Source organism: Acipenser ruthenus, chromosome 4 (genome assembly GCF_902713425.1).
Source record: "Acipenser ruthenus chromosome 4, fAciRut3.2 maternal haplotype, whole genome shotgun sequence".
Lineage (NCBI taxonomy): Eukaryota > Metazoa > Chordata > Actinopteri > Acipenseriformes > Acipenseridae > Acipenser > Acipenser ruthenus.
In genome coordinates, this window is record NC_081192.1 from 29,590,246 (window position 1) to 29,617,793 (window position 27,548).

Below are 27,548 nucleotides of genomic sequence, written 5' to 3' on the forward strand. Positions count from 1 at the left end.
TGCAATATCAACCACGGTATTTTGATGCCGTTTTCGTGACAGTTTTTAGCATCACTATTATGCTGTTAGTCCATTCTAATAAGCAGGCTTGTACGTTGCCACCCACAGTAACTGCAAGCTGGTGGACCTGTACAGAACTGGTACCGAGGTCACCGACATGTACTGATATCGAACCGGGACCGTGGTTACCCATACCGACCTGGTGCTAAAGTCACTGACCCGGTTCCAACCTGGTACTGTACCGACCCGGTGCAAAAGCCACGAACTGGTACCAAACTGGCCTGGTGCTGACCAGATTTTGAACCAGTCCTCAACCAGTACCGATCAGGTGTTAAATACACCAAACCGGTACCAATCCAACTCTGTACCTTCCAGGCACCGACTCGGTTGCAGCCCGCTACCGACCGGTGCTCAAGTCACCTGTCCGGTACCAAACCAGTCCATATCTATAAGCAGATTGAGGCAGCACCTATACAACTGTATCTGTACACTCCATTGCTTTCTCCTTGCATCATGCCTGGGTTCTATCCCTGTGAGACATGCAAGGCACGGCAGCTGCACTTAACTGCCTGGGGCCAGAGCATGCCACGGAGGCACTGGCTAATCGCAGCTTCTGCGAGCTTTGTGCTCTTTTTTCTAGGCACACACTTGAGAAACAGCTGTCCCGCAGCTCTAAGGAGTGCTCTGCGTCCTTTACTCCTGCTCAGCAGTCTTCCCCATCACCCTCTGTTAGAGAAGTGGTTGCATCCTCACCCCATGACTGTGCCAAGGGAGAGTGGACAAAGCACCTGGGAAAGTAGCCTAGGCAGGAAACTGACCTCTGCCTCTCCTTCCCCTCCCCCGCAGAAGAGGAAGAAGAGTCGCCGTTTCAGGCGATCAGCAGACTCGGAGCAGATGGAAAAGCTTTGGGCAGCTGTTTCCCACCAAGGAACCGTTTTCACTGAATTACTGCGGGAACGTCCACCTGCCCCGTCTGTTCCCTTGGGGCTCTATGGGGCTGCGAACGCAGATTGGCCACAAGAGGACATACTGTCCATTGCTGCCTCTGAGGAGGTGGGCGAACTGGAGATGGTGTTCCCATCTGAGGACATGGAGTCTGACAGCACGTCCCCTGTGGTTAATCACACAGATTTCCTTTTTGAAATCCAGTCTTCCTGGGACCACCCGGCAACAGCTCCTGCTGTTTCCCAGTCAATGGACACCGTATATAAAGGCTGCATGATGTGGCACCGCCTTGGTCCAGGTGCCTAATTTAGCGCTTCTATCTAAGGATGCTGCCTTCCCTATCAAGCAGTGCTGGGTCTCTGAGGTGATCCTCAAGACGAGATGCTGCAGCGCTCTCACCGGACATGGGAATCCACTAAGGAGCTGGTTCTCCTGCTTCTCAAGCATCCACCTCCAGTGCGTAAACCAGCGGCAAACTGTATTGCGTATCTGAAATGTAAGTCATGACAGGAGCCAGAAATGTGAAAGTTTAGCCCCATCCCATAAGTGAAAATCAAAAGAAAACGGAGTACAAATAAAAGTTCTAACTTGGGATTTCCTTTTGTATTAAAATACAGAATAAAGACAAAAAACTGAAATACGAACCTCTGACTGTGAACACAAACCTTGATAACATGTTACGTGACTGTAATTTGTGAAACAATAGAAATAAATGTACTTACCTGCTGTTGTACAAGAGATGTTCTGCTGGTTGAAACCTGCGAGAAAGAAAAGTGTACTTGGTGAAAGGATATACTGAATGCTTGATGCAGTTATCTCCCTGAAAAGGTGCACATTTTCAGAGAGATCTGCTGATGGTAATAAGTATTAAAATAGTAGGCTACAGCAGTAAAGAATATTCAATTTCTCTATACTTTGAAACTATTCTAGATATGGTTGAAGATTATAAGTGTAGCATAGCTATTTTCTAATTTTTCTAATTTTATGAAGTAAAATAAAACTCACCTCTGGAAAAACCTTGTAAAGTTTTGATATTGAGCTTGCAGCAGCGAGTCCTGAACAAACGCCATGTTTGTGCGGGGCACCATTGTCTAGTGAACCGCCATTTTGGAAGAGGGAATTGTTAGCCCTCATTTTTACCATAATTCAGGTAAACAGAGCACAGCTACATTTGACTTGCCTTATGTCTCTGTGGTAAAGATGGCTTGAGTGGCGTGGGTGGTGATGTCAGCGTCCAGGAAGCAGCACACAAACAAGCGGGGTTGAAACGGCCACAGCCGTATATTTATTAAATAATAAATAAAAGACAAACAAAACAAAAGGACACGTGGACCAAAACAAAAGGTTCACAAACTAAATACAAAAGATCAAACGAGTACCTTTGTAACAATCTCACACAAATAGTAGCAATCATCTGTTTAGCACTCTGTCTCAGTGAGTCTCTCTCCTTCACCAACCGAAGCCTTAATGAGCCAAGAGTGGGTCCTTTTATACTGTGGCTGGAGCCTTAATTACCCATCAATCAATCAGTTTCCTCATTAAGGCTTCAGCCACATTCTTCACAAGGTTTTTTTATGGATGGGGAATTAACCCCATCCTTGCCACAACACACAATTCAAAATAATGATACATAATGCAAATAAATGTACAAAACTATAATAACAACAATAATAATAATACATACATACATACATACATACATACATACATATATATAAAAGGGGCGGGCACCCCGTCACAGTCTCCTATTATTAGGCTAGTTTGGACTTGGCTAAGGGAAAGAGGAGTACCTATTGGTTTCAAAATAAATATTAAGTTTTAATTGATGTTTTGAAATTGAAAACGTGATAATTTCTGTATATTTGTGCTTGTTTGCGTTAGTGTGTACAGTTCTGAATGTATCGATTTTTGGTTTAATCCACGGAGGAGCTACTTGAGCAGGTATAAAAGCCAGAGCATGGAGAGAGAGAGGGAGGTAATGCTATTGAAACCTGACAAAGTGAAAACCTTGGTTGCTTTAAGCCAGGTTGTTTCTTCAATCCTGCATTAGGATGTTTCTTCTTCTTTTGTAAATAGTTATAATAGTATTTGAAGTTCTTTTGTTTGTGTTCACTGATTTATTTGCTTAATAATAAAATCAGTATTTTGGATTGCAGTCTACAACTTCTGTTCCTGTCTGCTTCCTGCTTACACCTAACACCAGGCCCTGGGCCATCACCACACAGATGTTATTATAGGATGCAACCCAAATCACCTGAACGTTTAGTGAATGTTGTAACCCTTCCTGTTCACATACGCATGGTGCTGTGGTGATTTGAATGCAACTTGTGTGCAATTGATGGCTCCCATTACTCTGGAAAATCCAGCAATGTCATAAAAGTCCCTTTTAATATTTTGTAGCCGCTCCTGATTAAGTGGGATACTGATATAATCATTAACCCTTTTTATCAAGTCACCGGTGACCCTTTGAAAAGACCCAGACATAGAAGGACAATGCTGCCAAGCCAACACCTTCATATGCGGTAGTACGGCACGGCCCCTTTTCATAGGCATTTCAAGGTTCTCCCGCAGAGTCTGACAAAGGGCACACGAACACACAGAGCTCGACACCAACCATCAACATCAGAAGGTAAACCATGCAAAAAGCCAGCTAACACCCACCCGTGTAGTAACCTATCTGGGGGTGTGTCTGGATTCAGGACGCATGTTGGCAATTCTGTCGGACGACGGAGTGCTAGAGCTGTTTCAGCTCGGCAAGGCACTACCAGCAGTGGTTTTCCAGAGGCTTCTGAGCATCAAATACCCTTCCACTGGGTCTTTTGCATATGCGCCCCCTGCAGGTTTGGTTCAACCGCAAGGGGAGGGGTGTCTTCCCCAGGCGCTCTCTTGGTGGAGACAGCCTGCCCATTTATGCCTAGGCGTAGCGCTGGGCAGCGTCACCAGGAGAGAGGTCGTACAAGGGGTGACAGATGCATACAAGGGGTGTGGCAGCCCCGTGGGAGGGTCGCCACATTAATATTTTAGAACTGAAGGCAGTGTATCTGTCCTTGCAGGAATTTTTGGAGCAGGTTTGGGGGAGACACGTGCTCATCCTACATAAACCACCAGGGTGGTTTACGGTCACCCAGTCTCCACCGTGTGGCACACCAACTTCTGCTGTGGGCACAAGCGAACCTCCTCTCACTCCGGGCAGTTCACCTGCTGGGGGTGATCAACTTGGCTGCGGACCTTCTCTCGAGGGGGATCCCCAGCGGCGCAGATTGGAGACCCCATCCCAAGGTTGTGAGCCTCATTTGGGAGAGATTAGAGAGGGAAGAAGTAGACCTATTTGCCTCTTGAGTCGACACACCGCCCCCTGTGGTTCTCCATAAAGGGAAAAGGGTGTAGGCACAATTGCCCTGGAACTAATAACTATTTTTGATATCGGTACATATCTGAACTAATCTTTTGGGTTCATTCTCGGACATGCAGGATGCAGGGCTGTGTGTGAACCTTTGACCAGAGCAGCTCCCGAAATATCCTACACAAAGGAGGGGGAATAATGAGCCGAGGGCTGGCGAACTTTGACTGAACCTAACACAAAGGGTCTCTACAGGATCATAAATAGATCGGAGCAATGGATCAGAATTTATAGAGGAAGCAAAAGTTGGAGACGGTAGAAAAGGAAGTCATAAATGAGATAATGGGGTCATCCCGTGTAGGATGAGACAATCATGGTCCAAAACAATGGAAGGCAGTTGTAGGGGTAATGTATAGGCTTTTGTGCGAAAATCCTATAAGAACTGGCAACTTGCAGCAAGAACGTTGAATTGGTTCTGAATTGGTTTCAGAGCTGGTTTCTGACCTGGTTTCTGAGTCTCACATGGCTCATAAGAGAAGATAGCATTAAGCTTATACCTCTTGACTGTAAGAAGATTCTGTACCCTGCAATAAACGAACGTCCAAGAAAGCTCCGTGTTCAGGACTCCTGCTAATAGGAAAAGAGACGTCTGCGAGTCAGTTTATCTACGCGTCGAAACGAACCATTCCCGGCTCGGATACAAGCTTCTGTTCCCAGTCGTAACCACAGATAACAAGACTGTGTCTGCCTGCGAGGCAAGCATTCAAAGAAGAAAACACACAGCATAACAAGACTGTGTCCGCCTTTGGGCGAAGTATTCAAAGAAGAAAACACACAGGACGTGTGTGAAACTCCCACTTGGGTTTTGAAGATAAAGGAGCCCAACTTGGGTTTGAAGAATTGCGGGAACGAAGCGAGAATATAACTACAACGGAAGAGTTGTTCAGCAGACTTTGGGTCTTCTTCAAGGAACCATTGAGTATAATTCCCTTACCTTTCCCTTGTGGAACTAGAGTAATTAATGATAATTACAACACATAGCAATTGATAAAATAGTTATCTTAAATTGCGCTTTTAACGCACGTATGAAAAACCTCAGAGTTTGAACCTTGTTAAAAAGTAACTAAACTGATTAACTCATATTGTCATATGAAGTGTTACAAAAGTATACTTGTGTACTTGTTAGTAAACAATTGTAGTCCAGCTGTAGCTGTGATATGTTATTAGGTGAATTGTAATTTTGAAATTGGTTTTGCATTTCAATAATAAGTGCTTGTGTTTCATGAGGTACTTTGCCTGTGAGCAGTAAGCGCAGGGCCACTGTCTGTATAAGTGGAGCTGAGGGATCTGTCTGCAGAGTGACGTCATCACCTGCTGGCAGCTCCGCGCAGCCCTTACTGAGATTGAGACAGATGAGTTGATGTACTGTGTTAGAATGAGATGTTGAACCTATACTGAATGTTAGGAGAGCATTAGGATTCTACTTATACTGTAGTTAATTGCATTAGTGAAAACGACATCTATAGAAGCATATACATTCAAAGAATAGGGGTTGACTTGTGCTGAATTGATATGTATGTGAACTGTTACCTCATGATGATTTTCTAAGTTTTCCTTTCTGTACCCTTATTGTTATTATCTAATAAACCGCTACAATATTTTAACCTACCTTGTTGTGGTTTAGGGTGTTTTGTGTGTTCATTGTAATTAAATAAAATAATATTGATGAGGTCTTAATTAACGTGAATGAATATTCAGATTATTTAACAAATAACTAATAGATTGTCTGTGTTTGGTCGGTGATCTAATATGGTAATGGTCATATCGTATTCATTCAAGTTGATTAACGCACGTTAGTTTGGACTGTATTAATTATACAAGTTAAACTAACGTAATTAGCCCCACAAGGGGGACCCACCGCTTCCACCGCTTGCGCTGCTCCCGTTGTGTCTGCAGAAGATCAGACAAGACCAGGCCAGGGTGCTTCTAATAGCCCCTTACTGGATCAGGAGAGTCTGGTTCTCCTCCCTGATGCAGCTGCTGAACAGCCAGCCGTGGGATCTACCGATGCAACGCAACCTGCTCAATCAGGTGCGGGGACCTTATGGCATCCCAACCCATCGAGCCTGTAGATCTGGGTCTGGCCCCTGAACGGCTGCATTTGAGCCATCTGGGTCTGTCTAATAGGGTTTTTGACACCCTGCAGAATGCCAGAGCACCGTCCATACATTCCCAGTATGGGTACAAGTGGGGCTTCTCATGAAGCCTCCATTTGAGCCCCTGCATTCAACCAAGCTGAAATGTTTATCATTCAAAGCGGCTTTCTTGCTCGCTATCACCTCTACAAAGCTGCAGGCATTTTCTATTGCATAAGCCTGCTTAATTTTTACAGAGGCCAGGACAAAGGTTATGCTCCATACTAATCCTGCCTTTTTGCTGAAGACTATCTCCGCATTTCATGTCAACCAGTTTGTAGAATTGGAGGCTTTCCATCCACCTATTCCAGTTTGACAGGGAGTGACAGCTCCATACGCACTGCCCAGTTCGGGCCCTAGTCTACTATGTTGACAGGACAAAAAGTTGGAGGCAGTCCGAACAATTTGGGGCGAAGTCCCAAGGTCAAGCCCTGTCTAAGCAGCGGCTGTCCAAGTGGATAGCAGACAGTCAGGACTGCCTTTGAGCTGGCCAACTTGTCCCCTCCAGAAAAGCTCACTGCCCATTCCATCAGGGGCATGGCAACTTCGTGGGCTTTATTCCAGGGTGCATCTGTCAAGGACATATGCAATGAAGCAGTGAAATACTCCCCATACCTTCACTAGGTTCTAGAGACTTAATGTCGTGGATCCTCAAAACCCTGGTTTTGGAACTAGTGTAAAGGCCGGCTTCCCAGCCGACCCTTACAACACAGGCCTTTGTCTTAGCCTTGTAGCATTCCAGTCGTCTGCAATCATACCCTTGCGATGGCTTTTGTACACTCGCCTATTCGGTAATGGTTACATTTCTTACTTGAAAGGGAACGTTAGGTTATTATTGTGACCTTGGTTCCCTGAAATAGAAATGTAACCATTAACCTTCATGGTTGCTGCGTCCATGATTGCAACAGGCTTGAAGGAAAAATGATGCAGCCCTTTTTTGCCCTCGGGGGCGGGCCATGACTGCGTCACAGGCTCAGTGAGCAGCTTTGGTATACAATATTCAGGATTCGGGTCTTTAGGAGGTAAATACACATTGGGTAATGGTTACATTTCTATTTCAGGGAACGAGGGTTATGATAATAACCTAACGTTTGTCTTTTTTCTATATAATGTTGTTTTTTTCCCCCTTTTGTTTACTTTTCTTCAATTTCAATGCTTTCATCATATTGGGCTCCTCCGTAACCTTAGTTTTTGCATCTATTAACTTGGAAATGTTGCATCTGTGAATGCAACCGTCTCCCCAATCTACCAAATAACAGCTTTTTGTACAATCTGTTTAACGTTTTGATGTTCTCCTAAGAGATATTTGAATAGCACAATCAACAAAAATGTGATGATTACAAGTTTTGGGTACATTAAGTAAAGAGACTTTTTACTGTATTTATATTATCTTTTTGATTTTGCTCTTATTTACTACTGACTATTCCATTTTACAGGTTGTTTATCTGAAAAATACATATGACTTTTGCTGTTTGTTTTTGTAGGAAAATGAATGTATGAGGATTAAAATTCTTGGAGACTGCTACTACTGTGTGTCAGGCCTACCAGAATCACTGCCAAATCATGCTAAAAACTGTGTGAAAATGGGACTGGACATGTGTGAAGCCATAAAGTTAGTGGAAAACTAATCTTTAATGGTTTGGGATTTTTACAATTCCTCCAGACCAAACTATATAATTGATCATGGAATAATAGTCTGCTGTATTTTTTAACATATGGTGGTTTTGTCACTATAAATCTTTATATAACTGTATTAGCTGTATGTATAAACTTATTATAATAATAATAATAATAATAATAATAATAATAATAATAATAATAATAATAATACTAATAATCATAGGTATGTTAGTAATTTACAGGCTTTGTATAATTTATGTAAGATTTAATGTTGCAGGATAAAATATGTTTGCCATTCTGCACAATACAATCAGTGATTGTAAAAGCATAATTACTGTATCTCTGAACCAGACTTGTAAAGCTGTGAGTCACATCTTCAAAAATGAATTATTCCTTTTCTTTTTAAAATAGTGTGAGGGTTTTATTTTAAAAAATAAATTGTGAAGAGGGCTTAAAAATGGCTAGAGTTGCTTCATTTATAACAATGGTGACATTAAACAAGCCAATGCTTAAGTAAGTGGTTGATGCAAAGCATTCCCTTTCAACCCAATTTCAACCCCTTACTTTGCTGTGTTGTATATAGTCCACCAATATATATTTGGTATTTTATTTCCATATCATGATTCCGCTTGTTAGTAAAACTCGACAACTCACGACGAGCACACAGTGAAAGTTGAGAAAAGTTTTGAGTTGATAATTTATTTTATTCCCAAGCTGATTTATGATCAGTGGTGTGTAAATAAAAAATGGAACAAGTAAGGGTAAAGTTTAAGCAGATTTCTGAGATGATGATGTTACTGGCTCAAAGCTCTTTGAAAAGAAATCATGTTAATTTCATCCACCATCTATTAACATGTAATGGTTAATTCTGTTCTCTTTTTTACACTAGGAAGGTGAGAGATGCTACAGGAGTTGATATAAATATGCGTGTAGGGGTGCATTCTGGGAATGTTCTCTGTGGAGTCATTGGGCTGCAGAAGTGGCAGTATGATGTTTGGTCACATGATGTTACTTTAGCCAATCACATGGAAGCTGGTGGAGTTCCTGGGTAAGTATGCTATGGTGACAATGAGGCCTGTTTTGAAAGCAGTTCTTAAAATTGAAAGATTAAGTGCAACTAATAAAAAAAGAAAGCTTACTAGGGTAAATAACAATTCAGTGGACCGACTTAAGTCTTCAATTAGAACAAATACAATATAAAACTAGATTTGCTAGCAACTATAAAGGCTTCCAAGCAGTTATCGTGAAATTTAAGCTCATCGGTTATTATAGATGAAACGTTATCATCACAACTGTGCTAACTGTGTCAATTTTGGCACAAATATGAGAATACTTTTGAAAATTGCCCGAAATTCATTAAATCTAAAATGGCTGCCACACTATGTGACCAAAGGCTGCCATATTGACCATGGCACAACATCCCATAGCCCTCTACATTTTGTGCATTTTGGTGCAGCCGATAAGAAGTTATAGGCGGTTTTATAGCCAGGTGCGTATGTTGATGATGTCATGCATCACGTTTGACCTTTAGGAGAGGTCAGAGGTCATGGGCGATGACATTTTTTCATAGAGCATATATGACTTCCTATATGTGTTCCATTATAACTATGACCCTGTCGGCACGCCCTGGGAGTTAAAATTTCAACGTAAATTCCAATATGGCCGCCGCGCCGTGTGAGCAATGTGTTTCAAACTTCAGCAGTTATTACTTTCCAATGGTCTGTGTAATTGCGTTGACATTGAAGAGCATAAGTGGAAAGGTCTTCTTGTTATGGTTTGCAAAAGTTTTTTTTACAATTATTAATATGGCCGCCAGACCATGTGACCAAAATGTGTCATTTTCATATCACCAGTACGTCATGTGAGTCTCTATGGTCATATAAAGTTTCATGACTGTAGTGTATTGCTCCTTGGATTTATGCACGAATGTATGAAAATAGAGCCGTCGTGAAACGATTATTTGCGCGCCGCGGCCATGTTTTGTAACGAAAAAGCGTGGATTTTACAAACGGTAGAAAGGACCTGGTCATGAACATGCGTGCCAATTTAGGTGTCGATTGACTTTGCGGTTTAAGACAAGAAGATTGTTGAATATCTGGCACCAATCCAGCGTAGCGGGCAAAGTAATTGTTCAATCGACCTTGATTGAACATATGTTTTTTATAGGCCATTGCTGCACTATCTGCTGCCATTGTCATAGTTCCACCTTAAGTTGTTTTTAACGGCAAGAGTTTTGAAAAATTCCAAAAATTTCCACGAGATCCAAGATGGCGGTCGAACCATGTGACTTTTTCATTCGGGGACGCCAGTCTGGTTGTCCAGCCATAGGCATCTACTTACGTATGCGTTTTCATAACTCTGCGATGTTGTTTGTGCGAAAAAATAATAATAATAATAATAAGCACAGCAATAACAATAGGTGATTCTCTAATTAGGTGATAAATTCTTTACCACAGATAGATGAATGACACTCACTTAGCGAGCTTTTGTTCCAAGCCTTTGTCTGTTACATTCATCTCTCAGAAATTACAATATTTTTTGAATTGAAGCTGTTTTAATGAAAACTGTGTTAATATGTGTTACTTTAACCACCTCCCCCTTTTATTCAAGTGCTATTCAATTTTAGCAAATGTTATCATGTAATTTAAACTTACATGTATATTGCTGATAAGTTTGTACTATACACTACTACAGTACACAATACAACAGTTTACTGTTTGCCCTTCATTGCTAAAATGTATTGCATCTAAAATGAGCTCATTACATGTTTTCATGGATTTAAAGATTATGTGGCTGGCCTACACCCTACTATTGATATTCCCCACTATGTTGTGGAGCGTTTCACATCAAGCAGCATGCCAAAGCCTTTTTTGATGGGAAAGGATGCAGCAATCAGTACTTGGAAATTGATACTGTAAGTGAAGCAGCAGGAATTCTTAATTCTAAAAAAGCAGACTGAATTTCACATGAATATATATTATATGGTCTAGCGCTTGTGTGGCAGTCTGGCTCGCAGTGGTGAGGTGTGGTGACGTCACGGACCAGGAAGTAACTGTAACCAAAACAGTGGATGGGCGGGTGAAGCTGAATGCAATTGCATTCAGCGTAATTTATTAAGTAAATAAACAGAAACAAAAGATTTAAACAAAACAACAAAACACACAAAAAAGGCTCGATGGCCAAACAAATAGAAACAAGTATACTTTTTTAAATATAGCAATTGTTTTGTTGTATTCTACACGCTCTCTCTCCGCTCTCCCGTACTCTCTACACTCAACTCAACCTCCCAGAACGGGCAGCTGCAGGTTCTTATACTCTGGCCGAGGGGTTAACTAGTTGTTAATTATCTTATTACCCCTCGGCCAGAGTCTGCACGCGTTTGGTAAGGATGCATGGCTGTCAGCTAGTTAAATAATCAGCAGCTGATCAGTCATGCATCCTCACGAGGTTTTTAAATATAATAATAAAAGACGTGGTGCTTTTATCCGCGCCGCAAACAAAAATACAAATAATAATACATAGGAGCGGGACACTCCGCCACAGCTTGTGAGAGGGAAACAACAATTGTATCACTGTCAATGTTTTCCTTGCGTCCCTATCCCACTACAAAATATCCAACCTCTTTAACACCCTTTTAATCTTTCATTTGTTTGTTCAATAGCCTTTTATATGTGTACTTTTCAATGCACAGTGATTGCACTTGTGCAGTCTGCTTTATAAAGTGCTCACCATTTATAACGCTGTAGTCGTATGGTATAGTAACGAGACTGTGCCATTTGCGTTCTGGTTAATAATGAGAATGAAAGTGAGATAGGGCTTATGGGAGCCATACCACTTCATGACCTGTTCCGCAGTATAAAGAAGGGAGCAGTGCATGGGCTAATGACAGTGACCAGGTAGGGAAGAACTCTACTAAACACACCCCTTCTATCCACTTTAAAATGAATCTTGAGCGCCATGATGTAGCCATGTATATGGGCTTTGCTGCTCCCTTAATAGGAGCTGTTCATCCAAGCTCATGCATTACTAAAGTTGCTTCAGTTGCAGTTCAGCAAATACAGTGGGCAAAGTTGAAAAACACTTTGCAAGTCTATAACAATGCATGCAGTGGCAATTTAAGCTATCCCCAATGTATTCCCTCATTCAGTTCTGATCACAGTGTGCCAAACAACCCACTGGAGGTGTTTTTTTATTTTTTTGTATTATTTTTCTCATTTACAGGCGAGTTCACATTACATCTGTCACATTGGAGCACTTGGATGGAGCCTACAAAGTGGAAGAAGGGGACGGGCAAGTCAGAGATCCCTATCTAAACGAGCATGGTGTTAAAACCTACCTTGTCATCAATCCCAAAGTAAGAATATAACAAAATGAAACACAATGGCATTTTTTTTTTTTTTTTAATAAAACTCTCATCACTTGTTGTATAAAACCCAGTAAAACACAATTACATTTATATTGTTTCTTTCATGGGAACACATTTCAAAGCAGAGGGAGGTATTGTGTCTTTTTGGGCGTTTTTTTTTTTTTTTAAAGCTGAAGTAAGTACTTGGGACTAGGAAAGGAAATATGTTGCAAATCCTGTTGAAATACCTTCTGAAATGTATTATTATTATTTATTTCTTAGCAGATTCCCTTATCCAGGGTGACTTAGAGTTGTTACAGAATATCACATTACAGATAACAGCAGTTATAAAATAAAATAAAGTCAGTAGTAAATAAGAGCAAAATCAAAAAGAGAATATAAATACATTAAATAATTATGTTTGAGAGCGATTTCGACTAAGAGCAGTTAAACTTATAGTAGAAATATTTCCTCATAAGAGTAAAATCCATTAAGAACAAGTAGTAAGTACAATAAATGGATAAGAACGATTTCAAATAAAACCAATTATAAAAAATATTACCTTCAGGAGTAAAATCAAGTACAAGATTGTGACGGGGAAACCTCCCCTTGTGCCTATTTATTTATTTATTTATTTATGTATATATTATTTGTTATTAGTAGTATTATTATTATGATTATTATTATTGTATATGTGTGTGCGGACGGACAAAAGCCGTCCGACATTATTGTTTATTGTTTGAGACCGGCAAATAAGAGCGAATGCTACCAGCCAACGAACAAGGTACTTGTGTGTTTAAAAAACGTAGAATTGTTAGTGTTTGTTTTACTTTAGCCAGAGTGCCCTTTATTTTTGTGTTTTGTATAAACTGTTTGTTCATTTTTGTTTATTATTTATTAAATCCGAGCACAGCAGCGCCATTTTGTCCGTACAACCTGTGTTTCATTTCCTGGTCTGAAGTCACCACCCACATGCCACATAAAGCCATATGTGACAACGATACAGAAAATATAATTATAATTGAGAGCAGTAGTAGAATACAGCAACGTGTGGAACAGTTAAGTGCACATACAAGCTGATGTAAGTACTGATACAATTGGGTGCCATATAGTCCAGTAAAGTCAAGAGTTGTGAGGTTTACAGATGCTGTCTGAACAGGTGTGTTTTGGGGGGGCGCCGAAAGGGGATTGAGCAGTCCTGATATCCGTGGGTAGGTCATTCCACCACTGAGTAGCAAGGGTGGAGAAGGAGCGGGCTCTGGAAGCAGAGGAGTGGAAGTGGGGGTACAGCTAATCTGCCAGTGGCAGAGGAGCGGAGGGGGTGTAGGGAGAAATAATAGTCTGGAGATAGGAGGGAGCAGATAGGTCAAGGAGAACCAGACAAGAGCAGTGCCGGAGAGTCCCAGGTCAGCGAGGGAGGACAGGAGAATAGGTTGAGGAGAATTAGGATAGAGGAGAGGGAGTTGGCACGGGCAGAGAGTAGCAAGTTAGTGACGGAGAGAAGAGGAGTTTCAGTGGAGTGTCCCGGGCGAAAACCGGATTGGATGGGGTTGAGCAGAGAATGTTTTGACAGGAAAGCAGAGAGCTAGCGATGTACTGATCGCACAATGGTTTTAGAGAGGGAAAGGGAGAAGGGAGAGGGTGGTAGTTCTGGAGGGCTGAGGGATCAAGGGTTTTTTGTTTTTTAAGATGGGGGTGATGCAGACCTGTTTGAAAGCAGAGGGAAAAGAGCCAGAGCGTAAAGAGGTGTTGAGAAGAGAAAGGGAATAGAACAGGGGCTGCAGCCTGGAAAAGGTGAGTGGGTGGGAGTCCAGAGCACACGTGGTGAGGTTTCTGGCCCTGGTGCAGGGAACAAAGATCAGAGTCCGGATGTCAATGATTTTGGAGGAGAAGAAGGAGGCAAAGTTGTCAGCTGAGATAGAGGAAGGTGGAAGAGGGGGAGGGCTAAGGAGGGAGGAGAAGGTAGAGAAGAGTATACAGGGATTGTTAGTAGAAGACAAACGACAGAAATTGATTAATGCGTTGAACACACTTTGTCATGTTGCTTCATCTGGTTTTAAATTTCACTGTCTATTCCCATTACATTTTTTCTGACCTATTAATAAAGCAACTCATAACTGAATTTCAGAAGATAATTAAAATAATAAATCAAGTTACCAGAGCTCATGTTCATGGTTAGCAAACCAGAGGAAAGAGCTGATTGAGGAGTGATCAGGCACGCAGTCCCTGTAGAATGCTAAAGTAAGATATTAAAATGTGCCAAATCAGAGACAAAAACCAATTATATTTCTATAGCACCTGTCATCAGCTGCGATCTTAGGGCTCTATGTACTAATATTACTTACATGTTTGTAAATACTGCGAATTTGTAGCCTCCGTCCTTCGTAGAATTTTTGCGTGCAATGTACTAAACAGCTCTTTTTTGTGAACAACTACCGTAATATCATTGCAAGTTTACAAACAGCATAAATTACTGCTCATTATACAGGAGAGATCAGAATTTGCATTTCATTATAAATAGATTCGCAATGCAGAGTATGGGACAGGACGTACAGTAGAGAGAGAGGACAGGGCAGCAGGAGTAAGTGTTATCAGGAGAGTGCCAGGTTTCAGTGAGAGCAAGGAAATGGAGAGAGAGGTGGGAGGCAAAGGCAGAGATGAAATCAGCTTTGTTAGCGGAAGAGTGACAGTTCCAGAGGGCACCAGAGAGAGTGCGGGAGGGGAGAGGCAGAGGACGGGAGCGAGAGGACAGAATAACAGGGATGTGAGAGACAGTCAAAGCAGGAGTAGGAGCGGTGGGTGGAGGGTACAGATCTGTCTAGTAGTTGGCATCTTCCAGGGCGCTGCTAGGTTGGGATTTTCTCCAACAGCCTCTCCTCGCACCCTCACTTTGCAATGGAACTGGTTAACAGCTGCTAAACTGCGTTAAAGACAATACTTCAGCAATACAATAGTTTCAATGTGCTTCAATGGGATCACACAACTACAAAAAGCTGTGTGGAAACCAATCAAATTGCAAATCAACCTCTATTCAATTCACAACAGTAGAGCACCTAATTAAAACACAACCCTAATAATGTTACTTAAATATAGCTAATGTCAAGAGTTGGAATGAGGTCACTAGAAGCCATTGGGAGAGATTTGGAAAAGGTCCTTGCTCTACCTGTATACCACAATGTTTTAAACATCTGTTTGCTATGATTTGCAGGTTGAGAGACGGAGCCCACAGCATCACTACAGGCCAAGACACGGTATAGATGGAGCCAAGATGAGAGCCTCTGTGCGGATGACTCGGTACCTGGAGTCCTGGGGAGCAGCTAAACCGTTCGCCCACTTACACCACCGAGACAGCATGACAACAGAGAACGGCAAGATCAACACCACTGTAAGGCTTTTCATGGGATAGTTTTGCCATTAATCTTCACGTTAAGTAAAAGGTGTTCCTGCTGTAAATAAGGTCTCGTCTGGCATTTTTATTTTTTAAATTTATAAAACAGTACTGAAAAACCATGGACTAAACAGTTTCAGTTGCTGATTCTCCACTTATTATCTGTTGCATGTGATCAGAAAGGTATCTACCATAACTTCAAACGCTTGATCATAAAATGTATAAGATTTCATCAAAGGATTTGACTTTTCTTCATGGAATTTATTGTAAGCTCGTATTAATTCCTCAGCAAAGCTAAAACACATTCTTCCTCACCTGGACATGTCATGTAAAAGATTATTTATTAAACCCTTTCAAAAATATACTTCAATATTACTGTATATTATGGGTACATTATTTTATAATGCTTAGAGTCTATTGCGTCCAGAATTCTATAATACTTTTTTGAAAGGGAAATCTTGCCCTGTGTTTTGTTAACATTTAATCATGATTATATAATTTCAAAAGTAGAATTTTATTAATATTAATATGTAAAGAAATGTTCATGTGACAATTAAGATGTATTATTTTTGTAGCCGCTACGTCACTGGAGGAATTTCACCAGATATAGTTTAGATTCAGGTTCTTTATATTCGGGGGAGCAGCACCAGTGTACAACCACGAAGACAGAAATTGATTTAGAAATTATTTATTTCAGATGCCAGTAAAACAAATTACAAGACAGCTGCCATAAATGAATAAGAACATAAAATAACTAAAACTAAACCCTAAAATATACAATAAGACAACTGCCTACAACCTTATTAAAATACATTAAGAGTCCCGGCCAAGTCCCTCTGCTGAGCGATGCTCATCTTCACTCTTTGTTTCGATCCACATTGGCCGCTTCCCGTCTCAGCAGGGACAGGGAATGACGCATTGCATTAAAACTAGAATAGAAACAACAACATTAAACGCAGCATTGTGGCCTCCAAGAGTTTAAAAACACAGTCAAGCAACAGTTTAAAATCCAGTCTTAATTCCTAACTGATAAAAAATAATTAAAAAGGCACACTTAACTTCTGTGAGGGAGTAGTAAATACAACTCCCTCTGACAGCTTCATAGAGCCCTGCTGCAGCACACGGGTCCCCAACGCCTTGTCTATCAATCCATCCGCCCGTCTGCCTGTGGTGCCACAGCTGCTCTGCTGTCCTGCCCACCTGTCCAGTTAGGAATCTGTAGGTTAAAACCGGTGTCGATCGCCCCACGGTAAAACCTCTTTAGCTTTCATTGTTGTTGCTGAAACCGCTACTCAGTTCTGTCTCGGTCATTGCTCTGCCTCCCTATTATTTCAGGCATGCTTTTAAAAAGGGGAACAGTCTCGCACCCAAGCCGCTTCCGGTGCAGGTAATTAGGGCAATAGTTTCAATGGTCAATTGGTAATTAGTTTCAGTTCTTGCGTGACAAGTCTGTTATACAAATTAAAGTGCAATAAAAGAAAAACACACAATCAATTAAAAAAATAATAAAGAAAATCAAAGTCACACATGCAAATCATAATTGTGATTAAGTGAAAAATAAATCAAAGTAAATAAAGTGGTTAAATAATAAAAACAAAAGGTGCTAAATTAACCATATTTGTCACTCCTGTGACATTCACATTAGAACTTTATCAAATATGAACACAAGAGGATGGTTACAGTTGGCTAAAAGACGCACGGTCTTGGGTTGGTTGTTATTTGGGCCCAGTGTCTGTTCCTTCAATCCATGAACTCCCTTGGACACTGATACAAATGTAAAATAAATAAATATCTATGTCTGTGATTTTGAGGTACAAGGCCCTATTTTCAAAGCTGAACTCATGATTTACTTAAAGCATGCATTTTCAAACAAGAATTTCAGGATTGATACTAATACATTATCTCAGTTTAGACACGGAAGTGACTTTGATCATTTTACGTGTGTGCTCTTCAAATGTACTGGCATAATCTTAAACAACATAAAATGAATATAGGGCTTGTCCTGTATATCGTTAAATATAATCATTCAATTTAATAATTAATAGGCACATGATATAAAAAAGTTAAGTTAGACTACCGATTCTCAGTAAAATTACTTCTCCCCTCCACCACTGCACTTCCTCGGCTTCATTTGAGAGTTGCAGTCAGACTGCCTCCCTCAGCCAATTATAACTTACTGTATGTCAGTTAACACTACGAGCACACACATTCCCGTAGGCCCACATTTATGCCAAGCCTAAAAATTGTAATGTATGAAACGCAATGTGCCTTTATGTTGACTTTTTACAGATGTATTTGTGCTGAGTGAAAAAAAAACATGTCCATTCTTTTTTTTAGGATGTACCGATGGGACAGTACCATTTTCAGAGGCATTCAGAAAGGTTAGTAAAAACATGATGTATTTTTAAATATATATCTGTTGAGTGTTTCTTTTGCCCCCACCAGATACTCCATGTGTAACCTAATATTACCCGTATGGTCATAGTGATAGTCACGGATGAATTTAAGGCTTTCTGCTATAATTAGCTTTTAAAAGCTTTTCAAAAATGTTGGCCAAAAAAGGTCTTTGACTGGCTCTGTGATAAATCAAACCATCTTAATCTTAGAAACAGAAATTTAATATATCAATTATCTGTTTTTTTTTGTTTGTTTTGGTGAAATGCATAACTCAGATGGGGTAGTTGAATTACCACCATTATTATATTCTGTCTTTTATTTTATCTTCATTCAGATACATTGACTAACTGCCATAGGCAATTACATTTCCAGTAAAACATTAATGGAAACGTCTTCAAGAATGTATTTATTCTATCAGTTCACTATAGCAGTGCAAACAGTTTTCACAGCTAAAATAGCATAGCCTTTAGCCAATTTTGTGACCCCTTATTACAGTTAAATCTACAGGGGGTGAAATAATTCCATGGCATGCTGGCAGTCAGCAGGAATGAGCACTTGTATGTTATTAGTCATTGGTCCCTGGATAAACAAAAGAGTGATTACAACCAGGGCCTTTAACACTTAGAATCCAAGCTTTTATGTTAGTTATTTCCTATTTATTAAAAATGTCAAGTTGGGCATTAGGACTAACAAATCAGAAATGGCATGAGGTCTGATGTCAGCATCAGTTGCTTTGGAGTTCTAAAAAGTTACAAAAAAATAAAATGATGCTACATGTCTGAGAATTGAGAATCTCCTGCCCCTCAATGATAAATAAAACCTAATACATTCTCCCCCCCTCCTCTCTGCATGAGCATGCTCTCTGAATTCATTCTCCAGGGTTTACTCTGAGAATTGAGAATCTCCTGCCCCTCAATGATAAATAAAATCTAATACATTCTCCTCCCCTCCTCTCTGCATGAGCATGTTCTCTGAATTCATTCTCCAGGGTTTACTCTGAGAATTGAGAATCTCCTGCCACTCAATGATAAATAAAACCTAATACATTCTCCTCCCCTCCTCTCTGCATGAGCATGTTCTCTGAATTCATTCTCCAGGGTTTACTTACTAGCGGCCTGTCTGCGATAGCTCCCAGGTTGGTTCAGTATTTTATATTTACAGTCTTCCCATGAAAAGAAAAATGTTCTTCCAGTCCACAAGTTCAAAGAACATCAAGTGTCTCTTAAAGTGATAAGTCATATACGTCTCAGCACCTTGACCTTACAGTTGATAGTTTCATGTCTGGGTAATCTAACATTCACTACATTTGTATTTTGAATGTACTAAGGCAAAATGATATTTTGTCCACCATTTAGATGCAAATCACTATGGGATGGAACATCTGTAACCAATGTCTTCCAGTGAGACAGGTGCAGGTGTACTTATCTCACACTGAAGCTCATTAGTCAGTGTCGTCAGGTAATAGGGCCTCTGCTCTTTGATTAAATAAACAAAGGAACTCAAATGACATGGTTTACATTCTTTGTACACATTCCATAAGTGAGATTTTCTTTAAAAATTCAGATTCTTAGTTAATCTTTTTGATTCAGTGGCTAACAACTACTCCTTGTTTTTCACAGAACAAAATCACAGAAAAAGAGGTTTGAGGAGGAGCTGAATGAACGAATGATTCGAACTATTGATGGAATAAACTCCCAAAAGTAGGTGGTGGTATCATTTTGTTATCTATAAGCAATTACAGCATTCTTAAGTTCTGAAGTCTCCAGTGTATTTGGAGTAATTGCAAATGTAATTACTTTCTTCACAGCTAATATACATTTTCTACTTTTTTTTGTTTTAACATAACTGACCATTCTAAATATAGACTGCACCTGCGCTGGTATATTGTTATATTGTTTGTGAAGCATTAGGAATCCTTATAACTGAGTGTTTCTTTTTTTTAGACAGTGGTTGAAGTCTGAAGACATTCAAAGGATTTCTCTGTTCTTTCATAATAAAACCTTAGAGAAGGAGGTAAGCAGTGGTACAAAAATAGTTTACTCAAAGTGTTAGGTGTCATTTTATTGGATGAGGGTTCCAATAAAGATTAGTGAAACAAACAAGTAAAGTTACCCCATAACAAAGTTTGACATTGGGATGAAACCCCAAAAATAACAAATCTGATAAAAAAATTCCATTCAGGTCAGTGTGCCTGCTTCTCATATACAGAGTTACAGGAAGGTGATATTTTCTGTTTGCTGTGAAATAAATCAAACCTTACCCCCACCACCCCACCACCCCCCATACCAAAGAATTCTGAATATTCAGGTGACACATTCCTCTTGTGGAAGCTAAAGTGAGACTTGGGCATTGAACACTGCATACTGTAGCATGTTCTCAATGTATATATAGCATTTCTCATACTTTTATAGCCAGTAATACTGCCCTTCCTTCCCCGCTGTGTGCATTAATTTGTTATAAAGTCTCCAGATTCTTCCGAAGTTTTCAATCATTATGACAGATCCAGTATGTATCTGCCTAAATGATGGAACAAACCTTTCTTTCCCATATGAAACAGTGTCTTCTTCCTCGGCTGTGGGTTAATCTAAGCCATCCCAGGAGATTATCCGGTTCTGATGTACTAGTTGTAAGGAAGAGACTTGAAGCTGGGTCTGGGAAATGGGTATGAATAATCACACAGACTCAGGTATTCAAAGTTTAACGAATCTGAATATATATTTACTCCTTGGGTTTATTAACGCTTAAATGGATCTAGTGATCACAGATCTACTTCAAATCCTAGCTCATAGACAGTCCATGCAGTCTGGTGTCTTTGCAAACTAACAGCATTAATAATATATAAAGCAATATGGTTACATTACGTACCTCAGGCGGTCTAAGGCACCCAATTACATTAATGCATACAATATAACAACTTTTCTAAAGCTAATAATAATCCTATCCTATAGCGTCATGCTTCAGTATAGGTGAGATATAAATTCAAGATTATACTTACCCTCCGCAGAGAAGTATGTTTTATAATATAAAACAGAACAAAGAAAGGACAGTCGTCCAAACCAGAGGCTCTGAATACAACACCAGCAGTCAACTTCTAAGATAAGGATATATGAGATTTTCTCTAAAACTAATAATATATGTGTTTGTACCACAGAGTCCCTCTCACTTGTTAAGATAAAAATTATAAAAGCGAGGGGCCCCTGAATTGGAAAACCTACTATGTCAGTGAGTTCTGCCTTGGTTGTTAAAATATATTTTTCTGATACCATAAGAATCCATTGTAATCCCACAAGGTAAGAGTAAAAAAGCGAGAATCTCTCCTGTTCCAAGTTGCAGCTGCTTACAAGAAACTCAGCTATATGTGCATTCCAAGAGGCCCCTTCAAGGTTATTAAATTAGGTCAGTGTTTTATAGTTTCACCGAGTCTCGCATTTAGGCTAACACAGATTTCTGCAATAATATCTCTGCTTTTAGCTTTAACATTTTCTAAACCATAGTTTTAAAGTAATATTATTACCCTTAACAGTTACTTTTCTTCCAATTATCTTTTCAACACAGCATCCAGAGTGATCCCAGCAGGATTCAAAATGTTTTTCTGGTTCTGTTCTCAAAGGTCCTTAAAAGACACCACAGGGTCCGGAATCCAGCGCTGAGCATCACAAGTGTGTTTTACTGAATCAGTTACCTGGTATCTACAGGATACCTGAACTCTGTTAGCAGGTTTCCCATATTTGCATTCTAACTTTCCCAAATGACCACATCTCACCTGGTGAGTCTCATCTCATCCCAAACATTCAGTTCTCCTTGCATCGTCTAATTTAACATTTAAATGGGAAAATGATAATCCCTGTGGATCATCAAGGGCATACTCAAACATTATCCTACAATATTTTAACATATAATCCAGTTCTGCATCTTTGACATCCACATATTAGTCTGGGCGTATGTAAGTTAGTCCCCCTTTTCAGAGAGAGTTTCCCACAGGGAATAATGGTTCTGGACTGATGACTATTTTGTTTATACATTTCAATTTGATCACAGGGCTATTTTGTTAGGTATTCCTTCCACCCAAAATATCTGAGTTGGTCAGAATTCACTATTTTTATATCGGAGGGTTCCCAAGCCTCATTATCATCTCCATCATCAGTGGGGAACCCCCTAGAAATTAAGTTGGTTTGATTGAAGGACTGCATAGGCCTTCCATTCAAAAGGAACCAATACCTTATACAAGAGAGAAGGGGTTTGAGGGTCACTTGTGATAAGAGGAAGCAGCTGGTTTATTAAAAGAATGATAGCCATTGAAGTTCAACATACACCCCAATACAGTACGAGTAAATACTACTTCATTGAATATATATTATTCCCCAAAAATGCATTCAAATACAGTACAAGTGAAATACTATTGTTTTATAGAATTAGATATAGGTTCAACCAGTAATTCGAAACAGAACCAGAACCGCAACGCCATTTTTCATGGAACAGAAACAAAAAACGAAACAAAATGAATTATTCTAATTATTCAACATTACATTTACTTGCTTTTTTGGAGCAGCCAGCAAATCAAATAGCACTATATTTGAGCATTATATATACAATATATAGTGCTATATTTATAGAATGTGTCACCTTAATATTCAGATTTCTTTGGATGGGAGGCAAATTAAATAAATATTACCTTCCTGTAACTTTGTATGAGAGCCATTGCATTTTTAATTTATATTTTTGGGGGTTTACCCCAATGTCAAAAAGTAAAGTTTAAGAGGCAACTTTACTTGCATTTTTGTTGTGCAATTTCCAATAAAAATACACAATAAATAGTAAAAGATTGATTAAAGGTTGGGGGGGGGGGGGGTCCAAAACCGCTCCATAACTTTTGCCACTTTGACCCGATCAGACTAAATGTATTTATTTATTTATTTTGCTTGAAACAACCCTAAACACTGAGTTAGGTATAAATAGGTGATGTAGGGTGTTAAATCCCAAAAAATGTGGGTGGTTTGTCATGGAATTATTTAGTTTTGTGTCAACAAGTGCATTGATCCCTCTGTCCTAAGTCTGTCTCCTATAATGACATTGTTATATAGGTACTCCTCTAGTTTCCCTCTTACAATTGATACCATGATCGTACATGTTATGGAGGTGAGGCTGATGGGTCTGTCTTTCCCTGGTTCTGCCTCATGCCCTGCTGTGATTGATTTGTGAGAAATCTTTGCCAGCAGCTTGGCGAATATCTCTCTTGGTTCTTTAAGCACTCTTGGGTATTTGCCATCTGCACCAGGTGATTTGTACATTTTGAGAGACCTGATTCCTCTCTTGTGCCTCTTAAAAACATTACAGTGAGACATGGATAGCAAGTGGAAGTGCTTGTCGGGTTCAATATAGTATTATGTCTTTATCTATAATCCTTTTAATAATGTAAGGGGATAAGGGTGTCTGCTAAGAAATAAATAATAATATAATAATTCAACCCATCCATATCCATCATCAAACAGAAATAAAACGACATTCATATATTTATTTGATCTAAATTAACATTCACATACTACATTAGTTTTATAAATATAAAATACAGGTTTTTTATTCCCAGTTAAAATAGAAGTTACTGAAACACAATGCTAAAATATGGTGCTAAATAAATATATAAATAAGGCCAATAACCAACTAAATTATTAATTTGCTTTTGCACCAGTCATATGTAACTCCTGGGTTCCAATTTTCACTCCACATTATATATATATATATATATATATATATATATATATATATATATATATATATATATATATATATATATTCTAAATATAGGCCTGTTATTCTTAGTCATAATGTCCTGGCTGCAGTAATATTGCTACATGGAGAGAGAGAATAACATGAGTAATAATGAATACTTAACAGATATAACAGATATTTATCTGAGGCAGGGGTTCAAAGATAGGGCTGGTCTAAGCCTATAATTTTTAATGCAGAAACTACCCTTGACTCACTCAAGTGAGCATTGAAGTGTTTATGTATATGGCCGATTGTTCTAGATCTTCAAACCTTTTAAACTTTGAAATACTTCAGAAAGGACAAATATCCAAGTGAGGAGCTCCCAGACATTTAAAAATGAAGTCTTACGAATACTGATTAAAAAAAAATCTCAACACACTATTGAAGTGGTTATATCTGTAGTATACAAGAACAATGCTAAATCGCACTGACTAATTCAAATTTAGCAAAGTGACTTGGACCAGAGGAAGCTGAATGGAGAGTGGAGACAGATTTAAGAAAAAAGTGATGAGAGGATACAAGGCATGTTGTTTTCTAATGCATTGGGATCACTGAAGAGCCACCTGCAAGTAGTTCTGGCATAAATTAGCTATTAGGACCCATACAAATGGGCCAAATGACCTCTCATGCATGATAAAGCATAGATTACATGCCCTACACAAGAACAAAAACGTATGGTAAAACATGTCAAACTATTGTTTTGGGAAATGCATATAATAAGCCATCGATGTTCACATTTACCAGGGTTGCTACATTCCAAGCTAATTAGGCAAGGGGGTTGGTTTGACATTATCAGATAACATCTATTGTATAGGAAATCCAGGGATAACTAGGGAGTGCTGATGCAATCATGGGGGATTCTCCAGTAAAAATATCTAATATAATCCTGTGATATAATCCATTTTATCCTGATTCTGTATATATTGAGAAAATAGACAACTAGGTCAATTAATGGCAGAAATAGACTGTAACTGAAGATATACTTGTTATATCTTGTTCCTCATTTATTTGACATGTAAACAAGTTTCCATTTTTTTTCTCAGTACAGAGCAACTACCTTGCCAGCCTTTAAGTATTATGTCACCTGTGCTTGCTTGATATTTTTCTGCATCTTCGTTGTACAGATTCTTGTATTGCCAAAGTAAGTATGCCTACCTTTCATAGCTTTGTGTGTGTGTGTGTGTGTGTGTGTGTGTGTGTGTGAAGGTATGATACACATTGTAAATCAAACCTGAGCCGTGTCGAAGGTATAATTTTTGTTTTTTCAAAATGGTTTTCTGGGTCCACGAGAGGCTCAACTGCTTGGTGTGTAGGTTGAGTCAGTCAGGGTAGTGTAGGTCCATGCCTGACTGTGTGGAGTTGCCGGTCTTCCCTGCAGGTTAGGAGGGGCAGGGGCTGTTTCTCATACAGAGGACCCTACTGGCCAGGCACCTGATGAGCTTGAAAGGACACCTGCATGGCTGGTCTTTGTCCTCTAGAGGCTGGTAACTTGTCGATAACCACTCTCAAGCTCCTGGGTGTAAAAGGCAATTGGCTTTGTCGTGGTATCTGAGAATGCAAACTGACCTTCAGGTCTCCCAAGATGTTGTCTTTGCAGATCTTGTTCAGAAATTGAACCTGTTGTTACAGTGCCATGCTGACAATGTATTTTTAAGCTTTTCCTTCTTTGCGTATTTGTTTCAAGTTGAATTTGTGGTTTCAAAGGGCTTGTGGGGCATGTTTTCCAGAACTCCAGTCCTCGGGATTTCATTTGGAGCTGCATTCCTTATACTGTCCTTCATCTTGCTGATCTGCTTTGCAGGACATATTCTGGTGAGTACACTGAGCAGAGAAAGAAAAATAAAGACTTTAAATATAGCACAAGAGTATCTGCAGAGTTTTAAAATATTCAGACATGACTTCAAGACAGGGTCAGGATTGCCAACCCTGTAATTTTTTCTTCATTGACACAGAGTGACAGGGAAATTATTTTTCAGAACTTATTTTTATACAGTACTTTCACCACTACCTGCCCTAAAGAAGCACTTCAACAGATTTGTTGCAACTGATTGGTAAAATGCCTATTAAAAAAGAGTAGAAAAAAGAAGAACATTCAATGCAATGGCAATGCTTTTCTCAATCAAGCAGATTGAAAAACAATGAAACAAACAAATAAATCTAGCCTTGTTTATTTTATGCCAAAACCACTTTGTAATTTATGTATTTAGGGAAAAGAGCATTGAAAAATGTAAAAACAAATGAGTGGGGTTTAGGTTAACGATTTGAATTATTCTGATTAAATTAATATAGGTAACAAGGCATCATTAGGTAGGATATTTTGTCACATTTATGGAAACTTGTCAAATTGTTCAATTACTTTTGAGTGTAGTCAGGTTTCGGATGCTAAATCCATCAAATAGTATTTCACCTGGTTATGCTTTCAATTTAGGGTGATTAAATTGTGGTGTCCTGGAATTTCCCTTCATTAGGCCATCTGTGTGAAGTGCCAAGGGTTTAATAAACATGCAATGGAGAGGATGAGGTGAAAAACAAACACAAGATAAACTATTATTAAATATGTTGAGTATGTTAAGTAACTGACCTGCTAACAGCAGCTCAGTGGAAGAACCCACTTAAGGACATGCTCTGTTCTGCTCCTCCTGAGCAGCTCCGAGCGCTACAGAGCAGGTTTCGTTGTTTATCCGATTCTCGCTCTGAGCCACTTAGTTACTTAACGCACCCAGTATTATTAGTATTGCAAAGTAATGTATGTTCTTTTGTATTTAAAGAGGCATTGTAAACCCTGGCACTCTGGGCACGTGTCTCATATATTCTGACACACTCTTACAAGATTCACATTAAGCTATACCACAGATATAAAGTGCCACATCAGCATGTCTCCATATCTCCAAGTTTAAAAGGGTAACCCTATTGGCAGCAGAAATTTTAAACCTTTCGCTGAGCATCAACATTGCATTTTATTTATTTTATTTTATTTGACTGTAAAATATTTGTTTCTGAAACCTCTGGTAGTTTAGCTTCAGAGGAGTCAGAAATCAATTTTGGAACTGAGTACATATGTTTTATAAATGACAAAAGTGTTTTGACTGAAAATAAACATGAGTTCTATTCAGTTTATCTAAACAGCAGGGGACCTAAATACTGCTGTTATTAAATCACATAAATTTAAACCGTCCTTATTTTTTTCATATTTTGTAATGAATCAAAGAGCCTAATAATATGAACTGCTACAACAACGGTAGAGATATAATAATGCAATAATAAAGACCTAATAAATAATAATAATAATAATAATAATAATAATAATAATAATAATAATAATAATAATAATAATATATGAATTCCATTAAATTGCATTTAGCTGTCTGTCACAGATAGGCTTGGTGGTGATGTCACAGACCAGGAAATACAGGCACACACAAGAACAGTGGGGGTGAGTCACTAATGTGCTCATATTTATTTATTAAATAAAATGTTTAAACCAAACAAAATACTTTTCATAAACAAAAAGGCACGGCCAAAACAAACAAACAAATACAAAACAAGTAACAT

The 27,548-nt window shown here is 39.2% G+C and overlaps 1 protein-coding gene across 2 annotated transcripts in view; it reads left to right on the plus strand.

Annotated features, from left to right (window-relative positions):
* The window catches only part of LOC117399819 (adenylate cyclase type 2-like), a 139,995-nt gene that overhangs the window by 94,237 nt on the left and 18,210 nt on the right, over nucleotides 1–27,548 (plus strand). For both annotated transcript variants that reach the window (XM_059022282.1, XM_033999204.3), the window contains exons 7-15: nucleotides 7,965–8,092; nucleotides 8,990–9,148; nucleotides 12,322–12,454; nucleotides 15,654–15,830; nucleotides 18,171–18,214; nucleotides 19,850–19,930; nucleotides 20,174–20,243; nucleotides 25,040–25,137; nucleotides 25,724–25,808. In XM_059022282.1, coding sequence (XP_058878265.1) covers nucleotides 7,965–8,092; nucleotides 8,990–9,148; nucleotides 12,322–12,454; nucleotides 15,654–15,830; nucleotides 18,171–18,214; nucleotides 19,850–19,930; nucleotides 20,174–20,243; nucleotides 25,040–25,137; nucleotides 25,724–25,808 — 975 coding nt within the window. The remainder of the gene's footprint in view (nucleotides 1–7,964; nucleotides 8,093–8,989; nucleotides 9,149–12,321; nucleotides 12,455–15,653; nucleotides 15,831–18,170; nucleotides 18,215–19,849; nucleotides 19,931–20,173; nucleotides 20,244–25,039; nucleotides 25,138–25,723; nucleotides 25,809–27,548) is intronic.